The following is a 23,549-nucleotide window of genomic DNA, read 5'->3' as shown; positions in this document are numbered from 1 at the left end:
TCGTTTCACTTTCCTTATCTGTAGAGATTAAATCAGCACCTTAATCTGTAGAGATTAAAATACGGTTGCTCTTGAGGATTAAATGAGATAATACAGGTGAAAGTACTTGGGTACGATCAGGTTAGTAATAACAAATGAGCATAATGAGAAGTACTTGTTTGCTTTTTCAAACATTTAAGCTCCAAATTACAAATGGTATAAGATTATTGTCAGCAATTTTAGCTGAAAGCTTGGGCATCTACAAATTAACACATCTTAAGATAACTGCTACAGAGTTAGCCTAACTCATCCTAAGAAACAGCTCTATTTTGTTTCTGTTCATATCATGAATTTTGGGATACCATGAAAAACATGTTTCATATACAAGCATTCTAAAACCCTTAAAGCTTATTAAAGAGATGCTATCCTTGTCTTTTCAAAAGTCTATTTATAATAGGGATCTACTGTTCTATAGATGTTTAAATGTGGGCTCCAGATTAACATATTTCTCTGCTATTTATATTTAAAATTTCCCTCAGCCATACTACGTATGGGTTATCAGTGGCTGAAGACTACCCAGACCTGGTAAAGATGACAGCCATACCCCATCATTTATATAATAATTCATAATGTTAAAGGTGCTTTTACATACAGTCTCATTCGACTTTGCGTCTTCTGAGTTATATAATATTTCCATTTCTGGTTGAGGAAAAAGGAGACTTGGAAGGTGGCCTGCCTAAAGTAACAAAAAACTGGGACTGGAACCTAGGTTTCTTTACTACACATTTCTTGCTTCTTTTACCACAGAACTCTGTAGTAATAAATTACTGGAGTAACAACATGTGTGCTCTACTGCTTTATGTATCATAACCCTACAAGCCTATGTAGCACAAATGTTATATGAAAAGGCAAAATTATCATTATTACATTTTTTTCAAGAATATTAAGTTTTGGGTCAGTGACAATGTGATCATTTCGGGGGCCTTTTTTGCTAGCTAGCTTTTTCAGGCTTGCAAACTTGGTAAGCCCAAGATAAATTTAGGCAGTAAAACCCTTTAATGCAACAGTACCTTGACCTACAAAAATACTTAATAGCCAACATCTGAGCCAAGAGTTTCACATTCCCACTTTGAAGAAAAACTTTAAAAGTTTTATCAAATAAATTTTGTTTCGCCTAAACTTAGTAACACTGAGAAAAAGGGTCTAAACTCTAGAAATTAAAAAACCTGCAAGTGTACTGGCGAAAATGCTAAATGAAAAATTAAAAAAAAAATGTAATTAAGGTCTCCTAAAGTGCTACACCTAGGATCATACACCAAAAGGTTTTAAGAAAACATTTCAAACAAGCCAGTTGCTGTCCAATCTAAGAACCATTTAGCTGATTAAAGTGCCCAAACTGATGTAAATGGCATCTGGTTTGCCTTTTAGAAATTACACCTCCCTATTTATAATATAGTCTGCTTCTTCAAAATGACAGTATGGCAAACTTAGCTTTTAAAAATAATGCAATTTTTCTTAAGAACTTGATACACGTTTGCAAAAAAAAAAAAAAATCAGAGCCCACTCTTTTCCGCTTCATCAAAATCCAAAATGTCTAAATCGGAACCTTCTAATCTGGCTCATTGTAGACTAGGCGTTTCCACTTCGATGGATCTTATTTCTAGTTTCCAGTTTAGCTATTAGTAGAGACCGCGAGGGAAAGTCACTTTTCTGAATGTTTCCCATAAAACGAGAAAATGGGTGGGGCGCCCGAGTTTCCATCCGAATAACGTCTATTAGGTACTATCCAAAGCGTCTTCCTGTGGACGATACAGACACACCGGGTTCTACTTCCCCCATATTGCACGGCCGAGCCCAGGCCTCCTTCCTCTTCCTTTCAATCTCAATTCGGGCGCTTGAGGATTAGCAACTAGAATTCTTTTAACGAAATCCAGCACCCCTTTGTCTGCAAACTTGGCTAGGAATGGGTTCCGAGCCTCAGCGGGTTGAGAGGGTAGAGGCGGCTTTCCATCTTCGCCAGTCCACGCAGCCACCCCGGCCCGCGTCCGCCGCCTGCTCGGGGCGCTCCGGTACCGCGGGGCGCGCGCCCGGCCGCTACGGCCCCGGGAAGGGGCGGGACCCCAAGGCGCGTGCCGGGACCACGGCAAGCGGAAGCAGCTGGCGGAGAGGACGGGCGGTTCCCGCCGGCGCGGGTGGGGGAAGGGCTGCAGCCACACCCGGAAGTCGGGCTGGAAGGGGGGGGGAAACGTGTGGGGGCGAGACTTCCGGTAGCGCAAAGGGTATCGGGAGAGACTTCCAGCAAACCTTCTTCTGTGGCCTCTGGAGGGACCACCGTTACCGCGTCTTCGGCTTCCACGGTCTGCGTTCGGGCTGAACGGCCACAGCGGCCGCCCCTGCCGCTCGCCTGTGCCGGCTCTGTGCGTCTTCGTTCCCCGGCGGCCGCCCGGGTTCCAGCAGCGGCCGCGGCCGACATGTTGTGAGGCGGCGGCGCCGGTGTCTGAAGGATGGTTTGGCCGAGGCAGCGGCAGCGGCTGCTGGCGGCGGCAGCGGGGGCTCCGGCTCTGTAGAGCCCAGCCCGCTGGGTGTCCGCCCGGTACCGCGGCCAGGCCAGTGCCCCTGGACCTTGCCTCTGCTCCGGCGCCGTTGGGGACCGGTTAGGCGACAGCGCACGCCCCTCTGAGGAGGCACGAAGGTGGTTCTCCAGGCTTAGATTTCCGCACCACCTTGCTTTCCCTCGCTGACCTGGGCGGTGCTGTCCCCAGGATCCTCAGCCCCCAACTTTGTTCCCAGCCTCGCCCTGAATCTCACGCACGCGGGGGTTTCTTGCCCTCTTGACCCCCCCCCCCCTTAATCTGCACCCTATTCTCAGAGCGCCCCCGGGCTCACTCTCCGAGGCGCCCTTTTGAAAGAAGCTTCGTGGAGTGTGGACCAGAGCTGGGGAGTTTTTTACAAGTCGGGGCACGAGAGGTAGGAAGGTACGATGGCCTCCTCATCTGGCAACGACGATGATCTCACTATACCCAGAGCTGCTATTAATAAGATGATCAAAGAGACTCTGCCCAATGTCCGGGTGGCCAACGATGCCCGGGAGCTGGTGGTGAACTGCTGCACTGAATTCATTCACCTTATATCTTCTGAAGCCAATGAGATTTGCAACAAATCGGAAAAGAAGACCATCTCGCCAGAGCACGTCATACAAGGTAAGTGGTCTCGGTGGGGTTTTGCTTCCGAAGAGGGGCCGGCCGGGACGGCGTGCTCGTGGCGTGACGCCGTCATGTCACAGCCCTCAGGCTGGTCCTGGTGGCTTAGTGCTGGCCGCTGACAAGGCCCCGCGGGCGTGGGGGCAGCCGGCGCCTTCACCTCCCCGTGGCGGGTTCTCGCCCTTTTCAAGCAGCGGATGGTGGAAAAGCTGCCCCGCGGCGGGGCCAGCTAGCGTGTCCCCGACTGAAGCGGGAGGGGTGCTCTCAGTTTACAGCCGGGCCAGCCGAAGCGACAGGAGTTTTGCCTGCCTGCGGTGGAACCCGGACGTGAGGAGCGAGAAGGAGCCTGCCGAAAGGGGACCGAGGGCGTGACAACGGAGGGGAACCCAGGAGTTGTCCCGCGGAGGCTTTGAATGCAGACGGGACCTTCATCCCCACCCGAGCCCTGCCCCAGTGTAGAGGAAAAGACGCGTGCTGAGAACGCGGGGAGAGTGGGATGAACGTGGATGTTGAGCGCTGCCCGGTGGATTAGGGTTGGATGGGGAGAGTGTATGTGTTCTCTGCTTTGAAAATGGTCCTGCCGGCCAGCAACAAGTTGCCAGAGCTCTCAAGTTCTATTCTGTAAGAAGAGGCACCCTTTCCTCTCCCCTCCTCTCCTTTCCTTCCTTCTTTCCCTTCCTCCTTCCTTTTTCTTCTGCAACTTGCTTTGCTTTGTGGCGGTAGCTTTTCAAAGCTTGGATGGAAAGATTGTGAGATTTTTTTTCACGGAACATTCCGCTGTCCTTTCCTGCGGTCATCCCCATTTGGATGTATACACGTAACCTTTTCTTGAGCAGCGCTTCTGAAAGTGTAACAGTTTCTTCTTTCTTCTCTTGGAAAGGATTTAGTTCAGTAATAGAGAGTTGGGGAACTGTATTCTGATGGTTCGTTTCAAAAGTGAAGAGACATTAACTAATTATGTTTTAGGAATTACTTTCTGTGACGTACATATATTCTTTTTTTTTGTACATATATTCTTATGAAAAGACTGCATTCAATTTGAAGTGAGACTTTACCTTTTATAATAGTCTAATTAAAATTTTTAACAATTTCTTGATTGCTTTTGAAGTAAAAAATCATGGTTAATTTTGGTAGGCAGGTGGTTGTCTACCATTTTATTTTTATAATTCAACTTTTTGAATTATATACAGTTTTATATAAAACTCAACTTTTATATAAAATTCAACTTTTTTATAATTCGATTTTTTAAAAGGTGACTTTCTTGTTATTCTGAAGTAGAGGACACATCTCATACTTAACCATATGCAGTATTTTACTGTCAATATTGACAAAAGGATTAAATGAGTCACTTTTGATCCTTAATGATGTGTGGAAGGTAGGTTTAAAACATACTCTGCCATTTCCATTTCAGTACTTCCTTATGGAGGAAGGAAAATCCCTAGGGAAAAGTTTATTTGATTTTAAAGCTAGAATATTCTTCTACTTGTTTGGTGTACTCTGGCAAGTAAAATGAAAGCAAAAGTTGTCTGTTTTTCCTCTTGTGTTTTATTTTTACATTGTACGTGCAATTGTTGGCACAAATCTTTCACAAGATTATTCAACACAGATAGCTATAATTTCCTTTTACAGCTTATAAAAGAGAAAAAGGATCTTTGATCAACATTGCCTTTCCAATGAAAATTGCAAAAGATTTCCGAAGGATCTGCCTAAACACTTGTTTACACCACAGACGTGGTGATCATTCCAAAAATCTAATAACACATCACAATCTGTCTTCTTGGGTAGAGTTTATTCTTTTCTAGGATATATTTAGATTTCTGATTGACATGATGGAAGAAAAGTGCAGCTGTAGTTAGCAGTATGCTAAATAGCGCAACTCTGGAATATGCTAAATTCAGTTTAATGTATGAGTCAGAGAAAGTTCCAGTGAAAGCATTTTCCTTATGCACTAAAGATGATTTATTTTTTCAAAATCATGTATTGACCTGTTACAGTCCTACAGATTTTTTTTTTCCCCTTGTAACATTGCTGTTAAGTGGATAAGAATCTACGTTTTAACCCAGAATTTTCACCAGTTAGGGGAATATATTTTATACATTTATAATCTCTTTATTAATTTCATATTGCTTAATCATTTAAAGAAATTTTTGTCCTGAGTGATTAAAAGAAATCCTTAAGGTGTGTAATTTTTAAAACTTTTATTGGAGTATAGTTGACATAACAATGTTGTGTTAATATCAAGTGTACAGCAGAGTGAATTAGTTATACATATATCCATTCCTTTTCGGATTCCTTTCCCACATAGGTCATTATTCATTATTGAGTAGATTTCTCTGTGATATACAATAGGTCCTTGTTACTTAACTGCTTTATATATAGTAGTGTGTATTTGTTAATCCCAGCCTCCTAATTTATTGTTCCCCCAACATTTCCCCTGGTAACCATAAGTTTGGTGGATAAATTCTTTTGTATCACTTTTTGTCAGAGTCCACATATTAGTGATCTCATGTGATATTTGTGTTTCTCTGACTTGCTTCGGTTAGTAAGGTGTATTTTTTTTAGGTGTTTATAGTGTGTTTTTATAGACTAACTGGAAAGGTGGGTATGACATTTTTTTATGCTGTTTTGTCAGTGTTGATTATTTAGGAATGTAAGATATATCCAAGTGGAAAGGTAACGTACATTTTGAAGTGGTTTGATTCTCACATGTTGAAGTTTGGATTATTTTAGTTTAATAAACTATTTAATGAACTTGCTTTAGGAAGTTTCATTTATTCACTTGGCACTTTGTTTTACCTTGTCTCAGAGCAAATTAAGCATTTGAGGCAGTTCTGTAAAATGCAAGCTAAAGTTTTAACAATTTTATTGCTGGTAAATGTGAAATTATGTAACCTGGTTAAAATTAAAAAATTTTTTCTAAATGTTTTGCTTATTTTGATTTTAAGAACTTGGTATCAAAGATTACATATACACAAATAGAGTGACTTCTAAGCTATAAAAGATGTTCCTTTTATTTTGTTGCTGGGTTTCTGTGCACACATGTTCTTAAAATGAGTTCTCACATGTTCTGTTACATTAGGGAAAGAATTGACATTGAAAGTTGAGAGCTGCAGGTTCTGTACTGAGAAGTCTTTGGCCTTAGGCAAATCTGTTAACTAAGGTTTCCCTTTTTATGTATAAATAATACTTAATGGTTTCAGGTGTAATTAGCAATTATTGAGAATCAGAATTGAGAAACCTACCTGAAATATGCTACAATAAGTAATAATTTAAAACTTTATAGTGATCCTGTTTAAAATACAAAGCTGAAAGTTTATTTTTATTGTATTTTTTTTTTTTTTTGTCTTGCCATTTCTTGGGCCGCTCCTGTGGCATATGGAGGTTCCCAGGCTAGGGGTCGAATCGGAGCTGTAGCCACCGGCCTACGCCAGAGCCACAGCAACAGCAACTCGGAATCTGAGCCGCATCTGCGACCTACACCACAGCTCACGGCAACGCCAGATCCTTAACCTGCTGAGCAAGGCCAAGGACTGAACCTGCAACCTTATGGTTCCTAGTTGGATTTGTTAACCTCTGCGCCAGGACGGAAACTCCTGAAAGTTTATTTTTTATTTTTTTATTTTTTTTAATTTTTTTTTGTCTTTTGTTGTTGTTGTTATTGTTGTTGTTGTTGCCTGAAAGTTTATTTTTAACTTTACATCTTGATGCCATTTGTAAAGCCAAAGCGAAAATAAGAATATTTTAAGTGATAGTGTTAACTGAAAGTAGTGAAAGTTTAAAAGTCTTTGAAAGTTCAGTTCCTAAGCAGTTGTATTGCTCCAGGCTATCTATGTTGAAGGACTTTGAAACAAAATTCTGATCCCTCTCAAAGTGGTAACTTTGGTAAAATACAGTAAAAATGGATCACTGGAGAAAAGTAAAAATGAAAAATTTTGATATTAGATTCAACAGACATAAAATTATTCTGTCATATTGCTATGAAGTTTCTCCCCAGCTTTTGAAATGTAATTGACATACAACATTGTGTAAGTTAGTTTGCAATGTAATGATTTGATATATGAATATATTATGAAATGATAATAAAATTAGTTAACCTAGCCATCACATCACATAGTTAGTGTATTGCTGTGAAGGTTCTTAAGAATTTCTGTACTTAACTCATTGTGGACCATGACAAGTAGTTCTGGCACAAGTTCATGGACCACATTTTGAGTATCCTTGCTCTAAAGCTTAAAAACCACAGTCTGTTTTGGAAAGTGGATGTGAAGTAGTTTTGAAATCAGAGGATCTGAGTGATTGCAGAAAAGTTGTAATAATAATGAGAATGATGTTGTATCACGTAAATAATCATCCATACTGATGTTTTTTTCTGAAGGGACACATGTAGTGTGCATTGCACGGTTTATCACACAGTCAGATGCTTTTCAAGTTGGATTTTATTATTTTCTTTAAAATTGATATATCTTGTTTTTCTCTTCCTTCTGCCACCCGACAGTTACTTTTGAATACTACTATCTTCTATGTTCTTGGCATTGTGCTAGATACTGCTAGGGATAAATGAATGATAATTTGATTCTTGCTCTGCCATGCTTCTCTCATTGTTCCAGATTCCCAGGAGTAGTGATACAATAGAGGACATGGTTTTTAAGGGTCTTTGCCAAGCCAGTAAGCCAAGAAGTCAGTTTGGCCTACATCCTCTTAATGAATTTTAAGTGATCTATATCACCACCCTCCCCCGACGTGTAAACAAAAGAAAATAGATAAATTTGGGAATGCTCTTTTGTGTATTTTAGATTTTTAAGTGAAAAGCATGCATGATACATTTGAAGTATAAAGTAATTCACAAATTTATGTTACAACAAAACTTTTGAGGAGCAAATTATTATTTTGCAAAATATAAGATACACCTGTATTAAAGTTGTTAGATGTACATACTTTTTTTTTTTTTAAAGTGGCTGTCTTGTTAATATCTTTCAAGTTGAAAAAAATGTGCTAAGTATTTTTTCCCCTAATATGCCATACCCTTTTCTGGGTGCAAATCTTCTCTTCTCTTCTCTACCACACCTGCTGCATGCAGAAGTTTCCTGGCCAGAGATCGAACCCTGTCACAGCAGTGACAACACTGAATCCTTAATCACTAGGCCACCAGGGAAGTGCTAAGTACAGGGTTTCTTGTTTGTTTGTCTTTGCTTGGAGGGCGGCCCACACTCTCGGTACATGGAAGTTCCCAGGCTAGGGATTGAATTGGAGCTGCAGCTGCCAATCTACGCCTCAGCCACAGCAATGCTGGATCCTTTACCCACTGAGTGAGGCCAGGGATCAAACCCACGTCCTCATGGATACTAGTTAGGTTCGTTTCCGCTGAGCCACAATGGGAACTCCAGTTACAGTTTTAAGATAGATGACACAGAGTAGTGTAGATAGACCTCTGAAAAAGTGATGGGTATTTTACCCACAAAGTGTTTTTTTTAATTATTTTTTATTTCTTCAGCCTTTACTCTGAGATCCTTTGAGCCAGGGCTATCAGGAGTCCATAAAATCTGTTTATACAAATTAGAAAAAGGCAATCCTTCCTTAAAAATCTTTACTACCATCTGCCAGGAAAAGTGCCTGTAAAATAAACACACAAATCTCATGTTTATGGTATGAATGGCTCTCCTTGGATATGGTACTGGGGTGCACTGAGCAACCTGCACACCTGTTAACCGATGGCCATGACCATGCTTAGAAGCTGTTTCCCTTATCCTTTAATGTTCTCATTGGCGTAAGATGGAATATTACTACTGCATGAAAATAAACGATATGAGATGTTTCCACTCAGAAAATATTGTATCCAGTTATTCATATCTGTCAGCCAAAATATGTTTAAAATGAGGATTAAAGTCATTGCAGTTTTGAAATTAAATTTATGGCTGCTCTTGTTGAACCATTTTATTGAGAGTACAATATTTGTATATAGCAGCTCTTTGAATAATATTAAATATTAACCTTGGATTTACTTCCAAATTTTTTTAAAGCAGTGTTCTCAACCTTAGATGTCTTTAAAGGTGATGTCTTTTTTGGTTTTGTTTTGTTTTTTAAATTTTTATTTCATGCCCTCTGTGGTTTAAGGTAGATTGATGTTTCTTAATATCTAGTCTGGTAACTCTTGACATTTGAAGAGTTGTCTCTCCATGTATTGATTTGTTAATTTTGTAAATTTAATATACTTGTTCAGCTTGAATTTGATGGTGTGATAATGTGTTTATTTAGGTCCTATATGCTTAATAGAGTACTCTTTCAAATGTAAGAGAAAAAAGATGAATAATACGAAGTCCAAGTTAGTTATGTGACTCTTTGGTGTTAGATGCTGTGTTAAATGCTTTAAACTGCTTGTTGATTCCTACAACTCTTAAAGTAAAAAAAAAAAAAAATGTATAATAATATTTGGTCCTTCTATGGGCTGGCCTCTGTTCTTAGCTCATTGTTTATATTAATTAATTTATTCTTCACAGCAGCCTGATCTGATGAGATATAGATACAGTTGTTCTTGTTTTAAAGGAACAGAACTGAAGGAACTTATCCTGAGTCACACAGCTAATAGGAGGCAGAGCTAGGAGTCAGTCCCTGGCAGCCTAGGGGCTACATGCTTAACCACTTTAGTGCTTCTGGTTGTAGAAATATATTATGAAATAGATGCTATTCTCATTTTAGAGATGGAGGACTGAAGCTTAGAGATATTAAGCAACATATCCAAAGTTATGCAAATACAGTGACAAACAGGCTTCAAATTCTGTCTGATTTCAAAAGGAAAACATTACTTCTGTCTAGGAGGGTCAGGCAGACTTAATTTGAAGATGGAATTTGATGATCTGGGCCTTGAATGAATTGCTGTCAGCATGATTGTGGGAAGCTGGTACCTGTTGAAACATTGAAGAGTCAGGTTTAGCAGAGTATGTGGGGATTTAATGGCAGAAATAAAGCTGGAAAGGTAAGTGGGACTAGATCCTAGAGGACCTTATTGTTGTACTAAGGAAATGAGACTTAGAATGTGGCAGGACACTGTATGTAAGTCATTACTTGGTTTCTTTTGGTATGGTCTCCAGCCAGTATTATCGAAAATATGCTATTATGCTTGTTCCTTTAAAAAAGAAAAGATAACACAAAAACTTTGGCTTCTAACATTGACACTTAAAAAATGTCTGTCATTTCAACTAAAAAATGCAGGCTGCCTAATTTTCACTTAATCTTCTCTTGTACCCCAACCTTCTTGAGGCTGGGAATTATATGGTGGTGAATTTGGTAAACAGAACTCAGAATAATGTCTTAGAGTTTGGGGGGATGACAGAGGAGGGGTTGGTAAGCTAGTTAAAATTCAAATAATAGCACTCTGCTTTTTGGCATCAGATTATTCCTAAAGATGATTGATGAAAATAGCTTGACATGTGAAATAATTAAAGTTGTAAATCGTTCAAAATGTCTTAAAAACCACAGCCTACATGGGAATGTGAATTTTAAAGATACTTGGTATTCCCCCCAAAGAGCAAATTCCTGAAGTTAGAATTTAGGGTGTCTTTACTTGGTTTATCGTACTTGTTGAAAGACTGCAAGAACTGATGAACTAACTTAAGTTCATTTAATGTGTTTTTCACCACCTGTATTTCATCATTGGCTCAGAAAACAAAATGACTTAAGGGTATTAGCCAGTATATAGAAAACTATAAAATATAACTTTAAATACCATGAGCCAAAAGGAAATTTTATGCTTTGTCTTTTTGGATTGCAGAAGGCATTTGGAGCGTGCATTATTTTCTTATAAATTTTTCGTTCTAAATGTGAAAAGAAATAAAGGGAGATAATTTTTTGTTAATGTTTCTCCTATCCTCTAGTCTTCCTTTATCCCAGTTTTTTTGCCACATCACTTGAAATATTTTTATAGTGTTTTCCTCTTAAGTTTTATTTTCAAGGGAAGCTTTGGCTGAATATAAATGCTGAATTTCATAAGTTATTTCCACCAATATTTCTTAAGCTTGGCAGTTTGAGTGTCTTTTGCTAAAAATAGTTTCCTGTTGGTACTTTAGACAAAGGAACTTACCTATTCTTCCATCCTGTCTTACTGAAAATTAAAGCGTGTGTTACCAGCCTACTTCTTCTAAGCCAAATGGCACAAAATGTGTTATTAATAAGTATGTTCCAAATATTTGCTTTTTTGGTATCTTTCGAGAAAGTGACTGATTTGATGAGTGATTTATTATGAGTGGTATAGGGAAAATGTTTTCTTACTAAAACCATGTGTTCTTACATTGGAAACCCCCCCACACACACAGGAAATTCTTTGGTTTTTAAAAAATTAGAAAGAAAAGGAAAAATGAAGCCCTGTGCCTCGAAATGTTCCTTAAGTTTTAACTAATTTGCAATCTAGTATTAAGAAGGTTGATAAAATATATTGTCTTAGCAATAGAAATAATTGTTATACAGCTGTAAAATAGGTAAAATTATTAGAAAACAATGTTCACCTCCAAAAAACCCCCAAATAACCCCCACAAAACAATGATCCATAGATGAGGGAAAAGTGTTTTATCACTTTTTCAAATTTTCATTTCCCTAGCACTAGAAAGTTTGGGCTTTGGCTCTTATATCAGCGAAGTAAAAGAAGTCTTACAAGAGTGCAAGACAGTGGCGTTAAAAAGAAGAAAGGCCAGTTCCCGTTTGGAAAACCTTGGTATTCCTGAAGAAGAGTTATTGAGACAGCAACAGGAACTATTTGCAAAAGTAAGTAATGTGTTTTAAATTATTTTCATCTAAATCCAACCCTTTTTGCTAACTGTACTAGTTCCCGAAATCATTACCTAAGTTAACATATATACCCAGAGGACTTTCTTTCTGTGGGTGATTGTTTAATCATGTAATGTGATGTTAGATCTAGCCAGATTGATTCTGTTTGACCAGTTATTTACTTTATATAAAAGTAAATATTTGCAGCAACCTGTTTTCTGAGGAGAACAACTCCAAATAACTACTGAGATTTTACTTTGATGGTTTTTCGGACAGAATGGTCACATAAAAGCATGAAAAGTATACCTAAACGTTCTTAAGATTTTAAATGATGGTCTGGTGAGAAAATACTGTATCATACTTTTAGAGGAATAGCATGTAAGAAAAATCTGAGGTAGAAACATCTACTTTGTGGTTAAATTAGGTCTTTAAATACACCTTTTAAACACTCTAATCTTAAAAAACTTTGAAGGGCCAGTGGAGCAGAGAAAGGAAGAAAACTTTTCTCCTTTCTTACTTGTTACAGTTCTCATGCCTAGTCTGTGAAGGATGAGTGGTGAGTGCTAATATCCCTCTGTTTTATCCCTCTATTTAAAAAAAAAACGAAGGGACCACAGGGTGGGACTGAGTGGAGTTTGTGTTTAGCCTCTCAGAATTTCCCTGATGTTACTGCTGCCATCTTCTGGGCCTGCCTTAGCCCATCCTCAGAGTCCCGGATACCTTCTTCATTCCCTTCCAGGTCCCCTCAGTGGCAAAATAGAACAAGCTCTGTAACCCGTTTTGGAACCATGCTCTGGTTTTCCAAAGATGAATGCTATAGTGTCTCTCACTCCTTGGGTTCGCCCCAGTTCACTATCCCTTGGTGTTATAGCAGAGGCAACAAAGACACAGCATTCATTTACTTAATAAAAACACCAAGGGATGAAGATAAGGGGACGCAATAACCCACATGGCACGGCTTCCGCATGGAGTGGATAGACAGCACAACCAATATGCACACATACTCTGTGTTGAAGACAAAGACCAACACAAAAGGGCTCTCCATCACTCCTTTCTACTCATGCATGGCATGCCTTGGGCACAGAATACCCACACACATGTAGGGCAAGAACATGAGGGAGAAACTGAGAAAGATTGGCCTTCCCTTCTTTGCTTGGTTCCTTGAAGCTGGGCAGTAGATAATTGCAAAGTACAGTGATTCTCTCTCTCTCTTTTTTTTTTTGGTCTTTTTAGGACCTTACCCATGGCATATGGAAGTTCCTCAACTGGGGTCGAATTGGAGCTATAGCCACTGGCCTACCCCACAGCCACTCCAGATCTGAGTCTGAGTCACATCTGCAACCTACACCACAGCTCATGGCAACGCCAGATCATTAACCCACTGAGCGAGGCCAGGGATCAAACCTGAGACCTCATGGATGCTAGTCGGGTCTGTTACTGCTGAGCCACAACAGAACTCCAGAGTACAGTGATTCTTGAATGTTACTGAGTATTTATTCCACATAAGACTGATAGCTTAATAACCCAATTATTAAGAAGGCAAATCACGGTTCAAGGCTAAATTTATTAGCATGGGCTGAGATATCTTAATGGTATTTTGTACTTTCTCTTCTCTGTATCTTCTCCCCACCTACCCTGCAAAGACAGGGGCAAGGGTTTATGAACTTGAAAAATTATGATGACAGCTTAAAAAATAATCCATTTGGAGAGTTTCTGTTGTGGCTCATCAGATGCAAACCTGACTAGTGTCCATAAGGATGTGGGTTCAATTCCTGGCCTCTCTTAGTGGGTTAAGGATCCTGTGTTGCCTTCAGCTGTGGTGTAGGCTGGCAGCTGTAGCTCCCATTCGACCCCTAGCCTGAGAGCTTCCATATGCCATGGGTATGGCCCTAAAAAGCAAAAAAAAAAGAAAGAAAGAAAAAAAAAATCTACTCCATGTATGAAAATAGTTTTTTGAAATAAACCATTTGACTCACTTTCCAGTGGGAAGATCCTGAAAATTAGACCTAAATCATTGTGTTAGGGAAAAAGGAAATGAAATATGAAGTGTTTTGGTTCCAGAGAGATACTTATTTTATCATGAGAGTAGAGCTGTGTGGTCATTTATAAAATGTCTGTAAGCTCCTTGAGGGCAGGACTCATTGTAAATTGTATCTCTAGCATCTGCCTAACATGGTAACTAGCCCAGGGGGAGTATTTAGTAAATACTTGTTGAATGAGTTGATGAGAAAAGGAAGCACACAACTCTAGATGTAGAAGAGACTTTTGAAATCATTTAATTCAACCTTGATCTTTCAAATTATGATTCTGAGGTTTGAGGAGATTAAAGAACCTACTCACCATTAAAAAAAAAAAAAAAGGGCGGGGCGGGCAGGGAGGTGAGGCTAATTTTTCCATATAAAGTTCTGGCTTCTGGCTTACAATTTGAAATTGTAAGGCAGGGTTGGTTTGAATAGAAGAGGTGAGATTTGCTATGAGTTGTAATTACCATTAAAGTTAAGAAATATCATTTTAGAGCATCTCTTCCAGGTTAGCACCACAATTGATCTATTGCAGTTATAACAACCAGTTTGGTTTATATTAAAAAGCATTTGAATTTTAAATGTTATCAAGCACTAGACACCAGATAACATTTAATAAGGAAGGTAAAAGCTGACTAACATTTATTGAGTTCCAGCCATGTGTTAATCACGTTGCACGTAATTTACCAGTATTATTTCATTTAAAATCTACACAACAGCCTATGAGATAGGTGCTAAAAAAGGAAAAGCCATAGGTGGTAGAGGCAGGGATGAGCACATGAAAACAATGTTATATCCATGTGAAAATGAGGGATTGAAGGAGGAATGATAATTTTTTAAAAAAGTAAACAGCTATTGGAATTTTTGTTGTGGTAACGAACCTGACTAGTATCCATGAGGATGTGGGTTCGATCCCTGGCCTTGCTCAGTGGGTTAAGTTTTTGGCATTGCCATGAGCTGTGGTGTAGGTTGCAGATGCATCTCAGATCCTGTGTTGCTCTGGCTGTGGTGTAGGCTGGCTGCTGCAGCTCCGATTTGGCCCCTAGTCTGGGAACTTCCATATGCTAGGGTGCGGCCCATTTTAGCAAGGGAAAAAAGAAGGTAAATGGCTATTATTTATTGAATCTCTACTAGTACAGATCACCTGGAGAGTGCCAAAGTAGATACTTGGTGAAAAGAAAAAGATGCTCTGCTAAATACTTGACGTACTTTGCAAAGTTCTTATGAATAATATAGATTTTACTCTACCTATTTACACATTAAGAAACAGACTCAAAGATGGAGAAGCTTGCGTGAAATCATTTGTTTTACAGACAGTCATTGAACTCTTCACTAGTGCCAGGCCTATAATAGTATAAAAAGAGACATGGTTCCTGTCTTTATGTAGCTTAGTTTACTGGGAAGGATTGACTTAAACAACAATAAGTTCATACAGTTAGAAAGTGTTAGAGTCTAAATCCAAGCTCATCTTCTGACTATAAAACCTGTGTTCCTTCTACAATACCATGCAGATACTCTAGTCATTATTTTGTTTGCGTAAATTTATTTTGGAACTTTCAAATGGTACGAACATGCTTTATCCTTTCCAGGGCAAAAAGGCAAATGAAAGAAATAATTGATTCCCTGTCAAATCTGTCTTCACCTCTCTACCGTTGTCATCTGTTTTTCCCCCCTTTCCATATCTCCCTTTTTTGCCCCAAACTATAGATGAAAATACCCTATTATTTCTTTGCTCTTGTAAAAACCAGCAGACCAGTTTCTGCCGTGGCACAGTGGGTTAAGAATTCAACTATAGTGGTGTGGGTCACTGTGGAGGTATGGGTTCAAACCCTGGCCCCGCACGGTGGGTTTGAAGGATCTGGCATTGTCGCAAGCTCCACTCTGGACACAACTGTGGCTTGGATTCATTCCCTGGCTGGGTAACTTCCATATGCTGTGGGTGCAACCATTAAAAAAAAGGAAGTAAAATTCTAGCAGCTGCTTAGTACTTCCCCTAGAGAACAAAGTCCTAAATATAGAAGGAATTGATTAGTTATTATGACATCTTTTCCATCACTTTCATTTCACTTAATCATTTAGACTTTATTTTAAATACTAACACAATAACAGCCTTGGAATTCCCTGGTGGCAAAGTGGGCAAAGGATCTGACATTGTCACTGCTGTGGCCCAAGCCACAGCTATGGTGCGGGTTTGATCCCTGACCTGGCAACTTCCACATGCAGTAGACATGGCCAGAAAAAATGGCAGCCTCATTTGAAGCTGTCTTTTCACTGCTAAGCAGCAAATATTTGAAAAGGAGAAATCGCTAATACTTTGAGATTAAAGTTAACTGTACATTTAAATGATTAATTTTAGTATGTGGGAGTGGGAATCTTATGGGAACATTATGTTTCATTTCCCACGTAACGAAAATCTCCAGAAGTAATTAGAAAGTATATGCCTACTTACATCTTTTTCTCCCTTCCATTTTAGAAGGAAAATACCTGGGATGGGTGGGGTGAGAGGTAAGAGGGAAAAAAAAGAAATTAGAATGGATGCCACTGAAAATTTTAATTGGTTGAAATGAGTACAATACTGTTAACCAGTCAACCTTGATTTTAAAGTCATTGGGATGCTTTTAAGTTTAGAGAAAAAAGTATGAATGTTGATATGAGACCACGGCACCTGAAAGTCAATTAAATTTTAAATGTAACCAGTACAAGTCTTTGCAGATTTTTAAATAACCTGAGATAAGTAACTTTGCAGTAAAAACCTGGGTAGAGACTTGAAATTATTTGAATTATTATTATTTTTTCCCCTGGGCCATGATTTTTTTGTCTTTTTAAGGCCACACCTGTGGCATATGGAAGTTCTCAAGCTAGGGGTCGAATTGCAGCAATACCAGATCTGAGCCTCGTCTGTGACCTACAGCACAGCTTAGGTTAATACTGGATCCTTAACCCATTGAGTGAGGCCAAGGATCAAACCCATATCCTCAAGAATACTCGTCAGGTTCATTACCACTGAGGCACAATGGGAACTCCCCAGGCCATGAAATTATACCTACCTATAGTTGATTAGGCCACAGAGTAGGTTCTTAAGTTGATTAAATTGATATATTTGGTTTGTCCTATAATTTTCAAGTATTTCCTGTGAAACAGTCTGTTTTGAACTCCAGTATTCCAAAAGTAAATATGCTTGTGTGCTATGGAAAGGTTTTCCATATTTCTATATAAAAATGGGTGGAGGTAGTTATTAGAATACCCGGTTTTTAATTTCTTGACAAAACTTTTTTTTTGTCTGTAAGAGAGGGGAGGTATAGTACAGTGACATTAACTGCAGTGTGAGGCTAACTACTCTCACGAGGAAGATAAAAAGAGATCCTTGAGTACAGAGACATCACATTAGATTTTAGTGGTGTAGCCGTGTGCCAGTTACTAAGCAGTTATCCCAGCATGAAACTTCACTGTATGCCCTGCTTAGAGGTGGGCCCAGGCCTCTGCAAACCATGTTTCTATTTTTCTAGCTGGCTTCCCTTAGACTCCGCTGCCAGTAAGGGGCTCTAGAGGGAGATTAGAAGGCTGGGTGGAAGAAGGCACTTGTTCCTTTCTTTTACTTCCACTTGGCTTCAGGTTCCTTTGAGCAACCCAGCAGTGTTTCACCCTGGCTGCATCAGTTTTTTCCTGTAGCAGGAACTGAATTTGGTTTGCAGTTTCTCCAGTACTTACAGAACCAGACTGAACATGCATCCTTTTCCTCAGGGATGTGGGTCTCAATCCTTGGTGCCCTCCTCTAAGCTCAGAGATGCTAGTACCAGCTGGTCTGCGCCCCTCCTTCAGAAGTCTGAGTTTTAGTTCAATGGGTTGCTCACTTAAAGCTTCTAAGTTTTAGGAGTTCCCGTCGTGGCGCAGTGGTTAACGAATCCGACTAGGAACCATGAGGTTGCGGGTTCGGTCCCTGCCCTTGCTCAGTGGGTTAAGGATCTGGCGTTGCCGTGAGCTGTGGTGTAGGTTGCAGACGCGGCTCGGATCCCGAGTTGCTGTGGCTCTGGCGTAGGCCGGTGGCTACAGCTCCGATTCAACCCCTAGCCTGGGAATCTCCATATGCCGCGGGAGCGGCCCAAGAAATAGCAACAACAACAACAACAACAGACAAAAGACAAAAAAAAAAAAAAAAAAAGCTGCTAAGTTTTAAAAATTTAAACCTCTTCCCCTGTCCCCCCAGTTTTAGGGTTGGTGGCTGCTTCCTGTAGTTGCCACCCACATATTTTAGCATTCATTTCTTGCCTTTTCAGTTACCTAGTTACCAACTTTATACTGGGTTAATAATCTCTTAGATTACATTCTTTCTATTTTTGTAACTAGCATGACTTCTGTCTCCTAATTAGACCAGAATGATACTGAAAGGAATTAGTAACAAACTTAATGGAGAAAACAGTGTTTCAGTTTTACTTGAAGGAAGAGTAGAATTTCAGTAGATAAAAATCAGGTGAATTCAAATAGAATGACTATCAGCATGAGTAAAGGTAGTAAAATGGGGGGGTATGATGTATGTTTGGGAAACATTTTATGTTCTAGGTTTTTGTTTTTGGAGTGAAGATAAATGTTATGAAAGAAGATTAGGTAAATAGATTGGGACAGACAGTAATTTGAACACTAGGCTGAGAAATTTGGACTTAATTGGTAACAGATAATTTTTTAATTAAAATTTCTAAAAATGGACAGTAAATTCATGGCCGATTATTAAGAAAAGGTAGGAATGTTTGTAGTAAAATCCTAATCTTAAAATTATACTGAGCATGGTAGTTTTCCCACAAAACATTCATTCACTCAGAAACTACTGGGGTGCTTATATGTTGGAAAGGCAACGGTGAAGCAGTTTCTGTTCTCAAATCTAGTGGGGGAGTTCCCGTCGTGGCGCAGTGGTTAACGAATCCGACTAGGAACCATGAGGTTGTGGGTTCGGTCCCTGCCCTTGCTCAGTGGGTTAAGGATCTGGCGTTGCCATGAGCTGTGGTGTAGGTTGCAGACGCGGCTCGGATCCCGCGTTGCTGTGGCTCTGGTGTAGGCTGGTGGCTGCAGCTCCGATTCGACCCCTAGCCTGGGAACCTCCATATGCCGCGGGAGCAGCCCAAGAAATAGCAAAAAAAAAAAAAAAAAATCTAGTGGGGAAAAAAGATATATACTCAGAGAACAAAATGGATAGATTTGGGAATGCATAGAGAATTATGGAATATGCAGGTAAGCAGAGAATGTGACCTAGAAAGATAAACTGATTTGTGTTTGAAGTGATGACTAGCAATCGGCCATTCATAAAGGAGGGTATGAGCTAGGCTTAAATAATTCTGAGAAAAGGCCGAAATGGAGAAACAGATTCATTTTTCTCTTCTTTGTGTGGTTTTTCTGGTAATAGGTGAAATTAGCTCATTCAATAGGGCATGTGATCCAGATGTATGCATCTTGGCTTCTCAAATCCTGTGGTAGTTTTTATAGAGGATGTTTCAAATGAATGGATTTTAACTACACCACTTAAATTCAGTACTGTATGAGTATTCACAAGTGTGTATGGGGTAAGGATATGTTCTCTGTGTGCGCGTGCGTGCGTGCACAGATATATTTATAGAGATGGGAGAGAGGGATAGAGGAAGAGAGAAGTATAGGATACAGAACTGTGATAGAAACTTAAATAATCACGGTAGCTATTGCCTTTACATGCAGTACTTTTCCCCTAACAGTTAGAGGTAGAGTACTAGAGAACTTTCAAACTACAGAAATAATTTTTAGATGGAAAATGTTTATTTTATTTATTTATTTGCTTTTTAAGGTCCCACCTGCGGCATATGGAGATTCCCAGGCTAGGGGTCAGTTGGAGTATAGCTGCCGGTCTGCACCACAGCCACAGCAATGCTAGATCCAAGCCACATCTGCGACCTACACCACAGCTCACAGCAACGCCAGATCCGAGCCACATCTGCGACCTACACCACAGCTCACAGCAACGCCAGATCCTTAACCCAGTGAGCGAGGCCAGGGATCAAACCCACAACCTCATGGTTCCTAGTCAGATTCATTTCTACTGCACCACGATGGGAACTCCTAGATGGAAAATATTTATGTCAAAATTGTAGTTGTTCCTGTTGCGGCTCAGTGGAAACAAATCTGGCTAGTACCCATGAGGACGTGGGTTTGATCCTTGGCCTCGCTCATTGGGTTAAGGATCTGGTGTTGCCATGAGCTATGGTGTAGGCCAGCAGCTACAGCTTGGATTCGACTCCTAGCCTGGGAACGTCCATATGCTGTGGATGTGGCCCTAAAAAGAAAAAAAAAAAAAAAAGAATTGTAAATTAAGACAGAAGAATCAAGAGAAACACGTGAAAAAGGAATCAAAGGGAGAATATTGTTTTTCTGTAAACTTTTTTAAGTTCTTCAGTTGAACCATTATGTAGCATAAAAAGGAGCTTTTATGGAAACTTGGAAACTCTCCTTAAGAGAATTGACAGAGGAGTTCCCATTGTGGCTCAGTGGTAGCAAATCCAACTAATGTCCATGAGGATGCGGGTTCAATCCCTGGCCCTGCTCAGTGGGTTAAGGATGAGGCTTCCAATTTGACCCCTGGCTTGGCAACTTACATATGCTGCACAAGTGTGGCCCTAAAAGAAAAAAAAAAGTTGACAGGGAGGGATTTCTCCTCTGGCGCAGTGGGTAAGGATCTGGTGTGGTCACTGCAGTGGCTTCATTCGCTGGTGCGGAGTGGGTTTAATCCCTGACCCAGGAACTTCCATATGCCGCAGATGCAGCCAGATACCCATCCCCCCAAAAAAAAGAGTTGTCAGAGAAGCAATCTCTAATTATATTTTCTTGGAGAATTTATGTTGTCCTAATGTACAGCTGTGTAGTGTTTGGGAGGTATACACATTTGATAATGACTAAGTGTATGATTGGCTTAATACACAAAGTGTGCATGTTGTAGGTTTTTTTTAACTTTTTTGTGTGTGATGTTTTTGGTGTTTAGGCTAGACAGCAACAAGCAGAATTGGCCCAACAGGAATGGCTTCAAATGCAGCAAGCTGCCCAGCAAGCACAGATTGCTGCTGCCTCAGCAAGTGCATCCAACCAGGCAGGATCTTCTCAGGATGAAGAAGATGATGACGATATCTGAAATTCACCAGCTGAGTTTCTATTTCCTCTATAAATGTTTTTCCTTGCACAAGAAAACAGTGAACGAAATGCTTATCTGTAATTTTGTATGCTTCTTGGTGGACTTGCCATTGGTATTCTAGGGATGTCTGCCGTTAAGTTTCATCTGTTGTGTGCTGTTGATGTAAAAACTGTCTCTTTGAACTATTGAAAATTTAAGATTCAGTATAATATCAATTTTGAATTTTTAATAGTGTTTATGAAATTTTAGATAGCGGTGAGTCCTTTATTTGGTCAATAAAACAGTGTTACAGAAAACTTCAAGTTTATAAAAATACAGTGAAATTTATACAGAAATTCTAAATCTGCGTTTGCATTTCCTCTGCCCTTTTAGCTACACTGAAAATCTGTAGTTGTTCATGACTGAGGGTGGAGGTGCTTTGTGGTGCAGTAGACATCGGGTCAGGTTGGTGACAAAAGAGTTCGGTTCTGTAGTATCGGGATTTTTGGTCTTTAAAAGGAGTATATATGCAGGCAATAAACACTTCTGCTCGGATAAATATACTTGTTTAAAAGAAATCTCAAAACAAGGCATTCAAAAGCTGGGAAGGAGTATGTTTAATAGTAGTTGTAAAATTTGGTAGGTTATGTTTTTGACTTTGATTTTGTTTTATGGAGAAGTAAAAACTACAGTTTTACTATGGAATAATTCATCCTGAGCTACACTATTACATTTCATAGACTGCCCTATTTTGAGGACTGTCATGATTCTTAGTATTTCACTTCAATAATTATTAATAGTATTACTTGCTTAGCCCATCCATGTTTATTGGAACTCGTGAAACAGTTGCTTAGGTTCCGTTGGTTTAACTGAAGTTCATAAATATTCAAACATTTGCTGGGGGAAAGAAACGAAAGTTAATGAGCATGCTTGCTATAAAAGAGGGATTTTTTTTTTGTAATTAAACTTGTAGTTATAGTTTACTCGTTTGTTTTTAACATTACTTTTACGATTTCTTGACTAGATGACCTAGTGTGTCCAATGCTTCCTTTTGAAATGGCATCATTGTCTCCATCATAATTGAGTGATCCTTTAAAAATGATTGGTTTTGTTTTGTGTAAGGAAGTGTGTCCTAATTGATCAGCCCTAATTTTGAACTGCTTGTTAAAAGGGAAAAGCTTTAATTTGTTTCCAATAAATAAAGTATGGTAGTGATTTTTATAGAAATCCGGGGTGTTGAAGAAATGGCCTATTATTTGCATTTTGGAAACAGAATGGAAAAACCACTTAAGATAGTATGAAGTAATCAAAATTTCTATGTAACATTTGCCAAACATTTAAATTTCTATATTCACCAAGCCTAAAGATAGATTGAAGCTTCCAGGATTTCAATTTTAATTGAAGAGCTAATAAAATAAATTGAAGAGTTTACATGTATTAGATTTCTTAATCATATTTTACAGTTTTAGAAAAAGTGAAATATTGTCATATATGTATTAAATACACTTCTTCCATGCCACAGATAGGTGAATCTTGCTGAATGTTTTGAGTTGAAGTTGATATTGTATCCATGAAGTGCTTTTGGACAAGATAGAAGGGATTTTTTTTTTTTTTTAAAGTTTAAGTACCAAAGGTAGTCTAGTCTAAGAAATAAGTTAATAAGTGTTGACTTTTCTAATTTGTACTGTAACATCCTTATACTTTCTGTTTTAAGTATATCTGTTTCTTAAATAACTTAGGCAGTTTTCCATACTTTTTTTTTCCTGATGCAGAGTTCAGGTTAATTAATATTTTACTGCATCTGATAATGTATTATATGTTTGAATTCTAGTGACTTTTCATTTTGACATCCTTGTGATTTCATATGCTGTATTCTTCAAGCAATAAAATCTGATGTGTTTTATAAATTGTTTTTATATTTAATGATCTATACAGATTAATGGCATGAAATTTCTTTTATTACCATTTTTACTAGTTTCAAGAATTTTAGGTCCAAGAGACATTTTGATCATTTGGTATGTAGTATTTGACCTTCTCCTTTGTTTACCGTTACTTCAGAAAATGTGGTTTTACTTGTATTTTTGTAATTTACAGTTCTAGGATGCAGGCATAACAAAGCTAATTAAGCAGTGTTTTACTTTTAGCTTAATTTTTAGCAGTTAAAAGTCGCTATTATATTCTTTATGTTGTTGAATTTTTAAACTCTTTTGGAGAGAGAAACAAAATCTTTAGCGTTCTTGAGAAATAAAGTTATTGTTTAGTAAGTATTTTCCCCACTTCCTTGAATTTATGTCTTTTTTTCCAGCAGACTATCAGATTAATAAGTGTTGAAAAGCCATCAATTTTTTAAAATTACCCCATACATTTAGAAGAGTACACAAATAAAGGTTTCAGAAATTAAACATACTTATTTTGCCTGCCCTCAAATTAAGAAACAGTGTTATGAATATCCCAGAAACCCTCCTTTTTGCCCTGTCT

General features: G+C 39.0%; 1 protein-coding gene across 1 annotated transcript; it reads left to right on the top strand.

Moving 5' to 3' along the window:
• Positions 1-2,240: 2,240 nt before the first annotated feature.
• On the top strand, positions 2,241-23,347 carry DR1 (down-regulator of transcription 1). The gene is made up of 3 exons (XM_047785279.1): positions 2,241-3,179; positions 11,767-11,930; positions 20,946-23,347. Exons 1-3 carry the CDS (start codon positions 2,960-2,962, stop codon positions 21,090-21,092), a joined length of 531 nt encoding a protein of 176 aa, XP_047641235.1. The 5' UTR covers positions 2,241-2,959; the 3' UTR covers positions 21,093-23,347.
• The last annotated feature ends 202 nt before the right edge of the window (positions 23,348-23,549 follow it).

Source organism: Phacochoerus africanus, chromosome 6 (assembly GCF_016906955.1).
Source record: "Phacochoerus africanus isolate WHEZ1 chromosome 6, ROS_Pafr_v1, whole genome shotgun sequence".
Classification (NCBI taxonomy): Eukaryota; Metazoa; Chordata; class Mammalia; order Artiodactyla; family Suidae; genus Phacochoerus; species Phacochoerus africanus.
Note: the sequence above shows the minus strand (reverse complement) of the source record. Positions and strands in the feature narration are given on the sequence as shown.

What these genes read in the sequence shown, in the direction of transcription:
- DR1 (XM_047785279.1), top strand. Translation starts at nt 2,960, where the DNA reads ATGGCCTCCTCATCTGGCAACGACGATGATCTCACTATACCCAGAGCT. An exon ending in GCCAGAGCACGTCATACAAG is followed by an intron (nt 3,180 to 11,766) that starts GTAAGTGGTCTC and finishes TCATTTCCCTAG; the next exon opens with CACTAGAAAGTTTGGGCTTT. An exon ending in AACAGGAACTATTTGCAAAA is followed by an intron (nt 11,931 to 20,945) that starts GTAAGTAATGTG and finishes TTTGGTGTTTAG; the next exon opens with GCTAGACAGCAACAAGCAGA.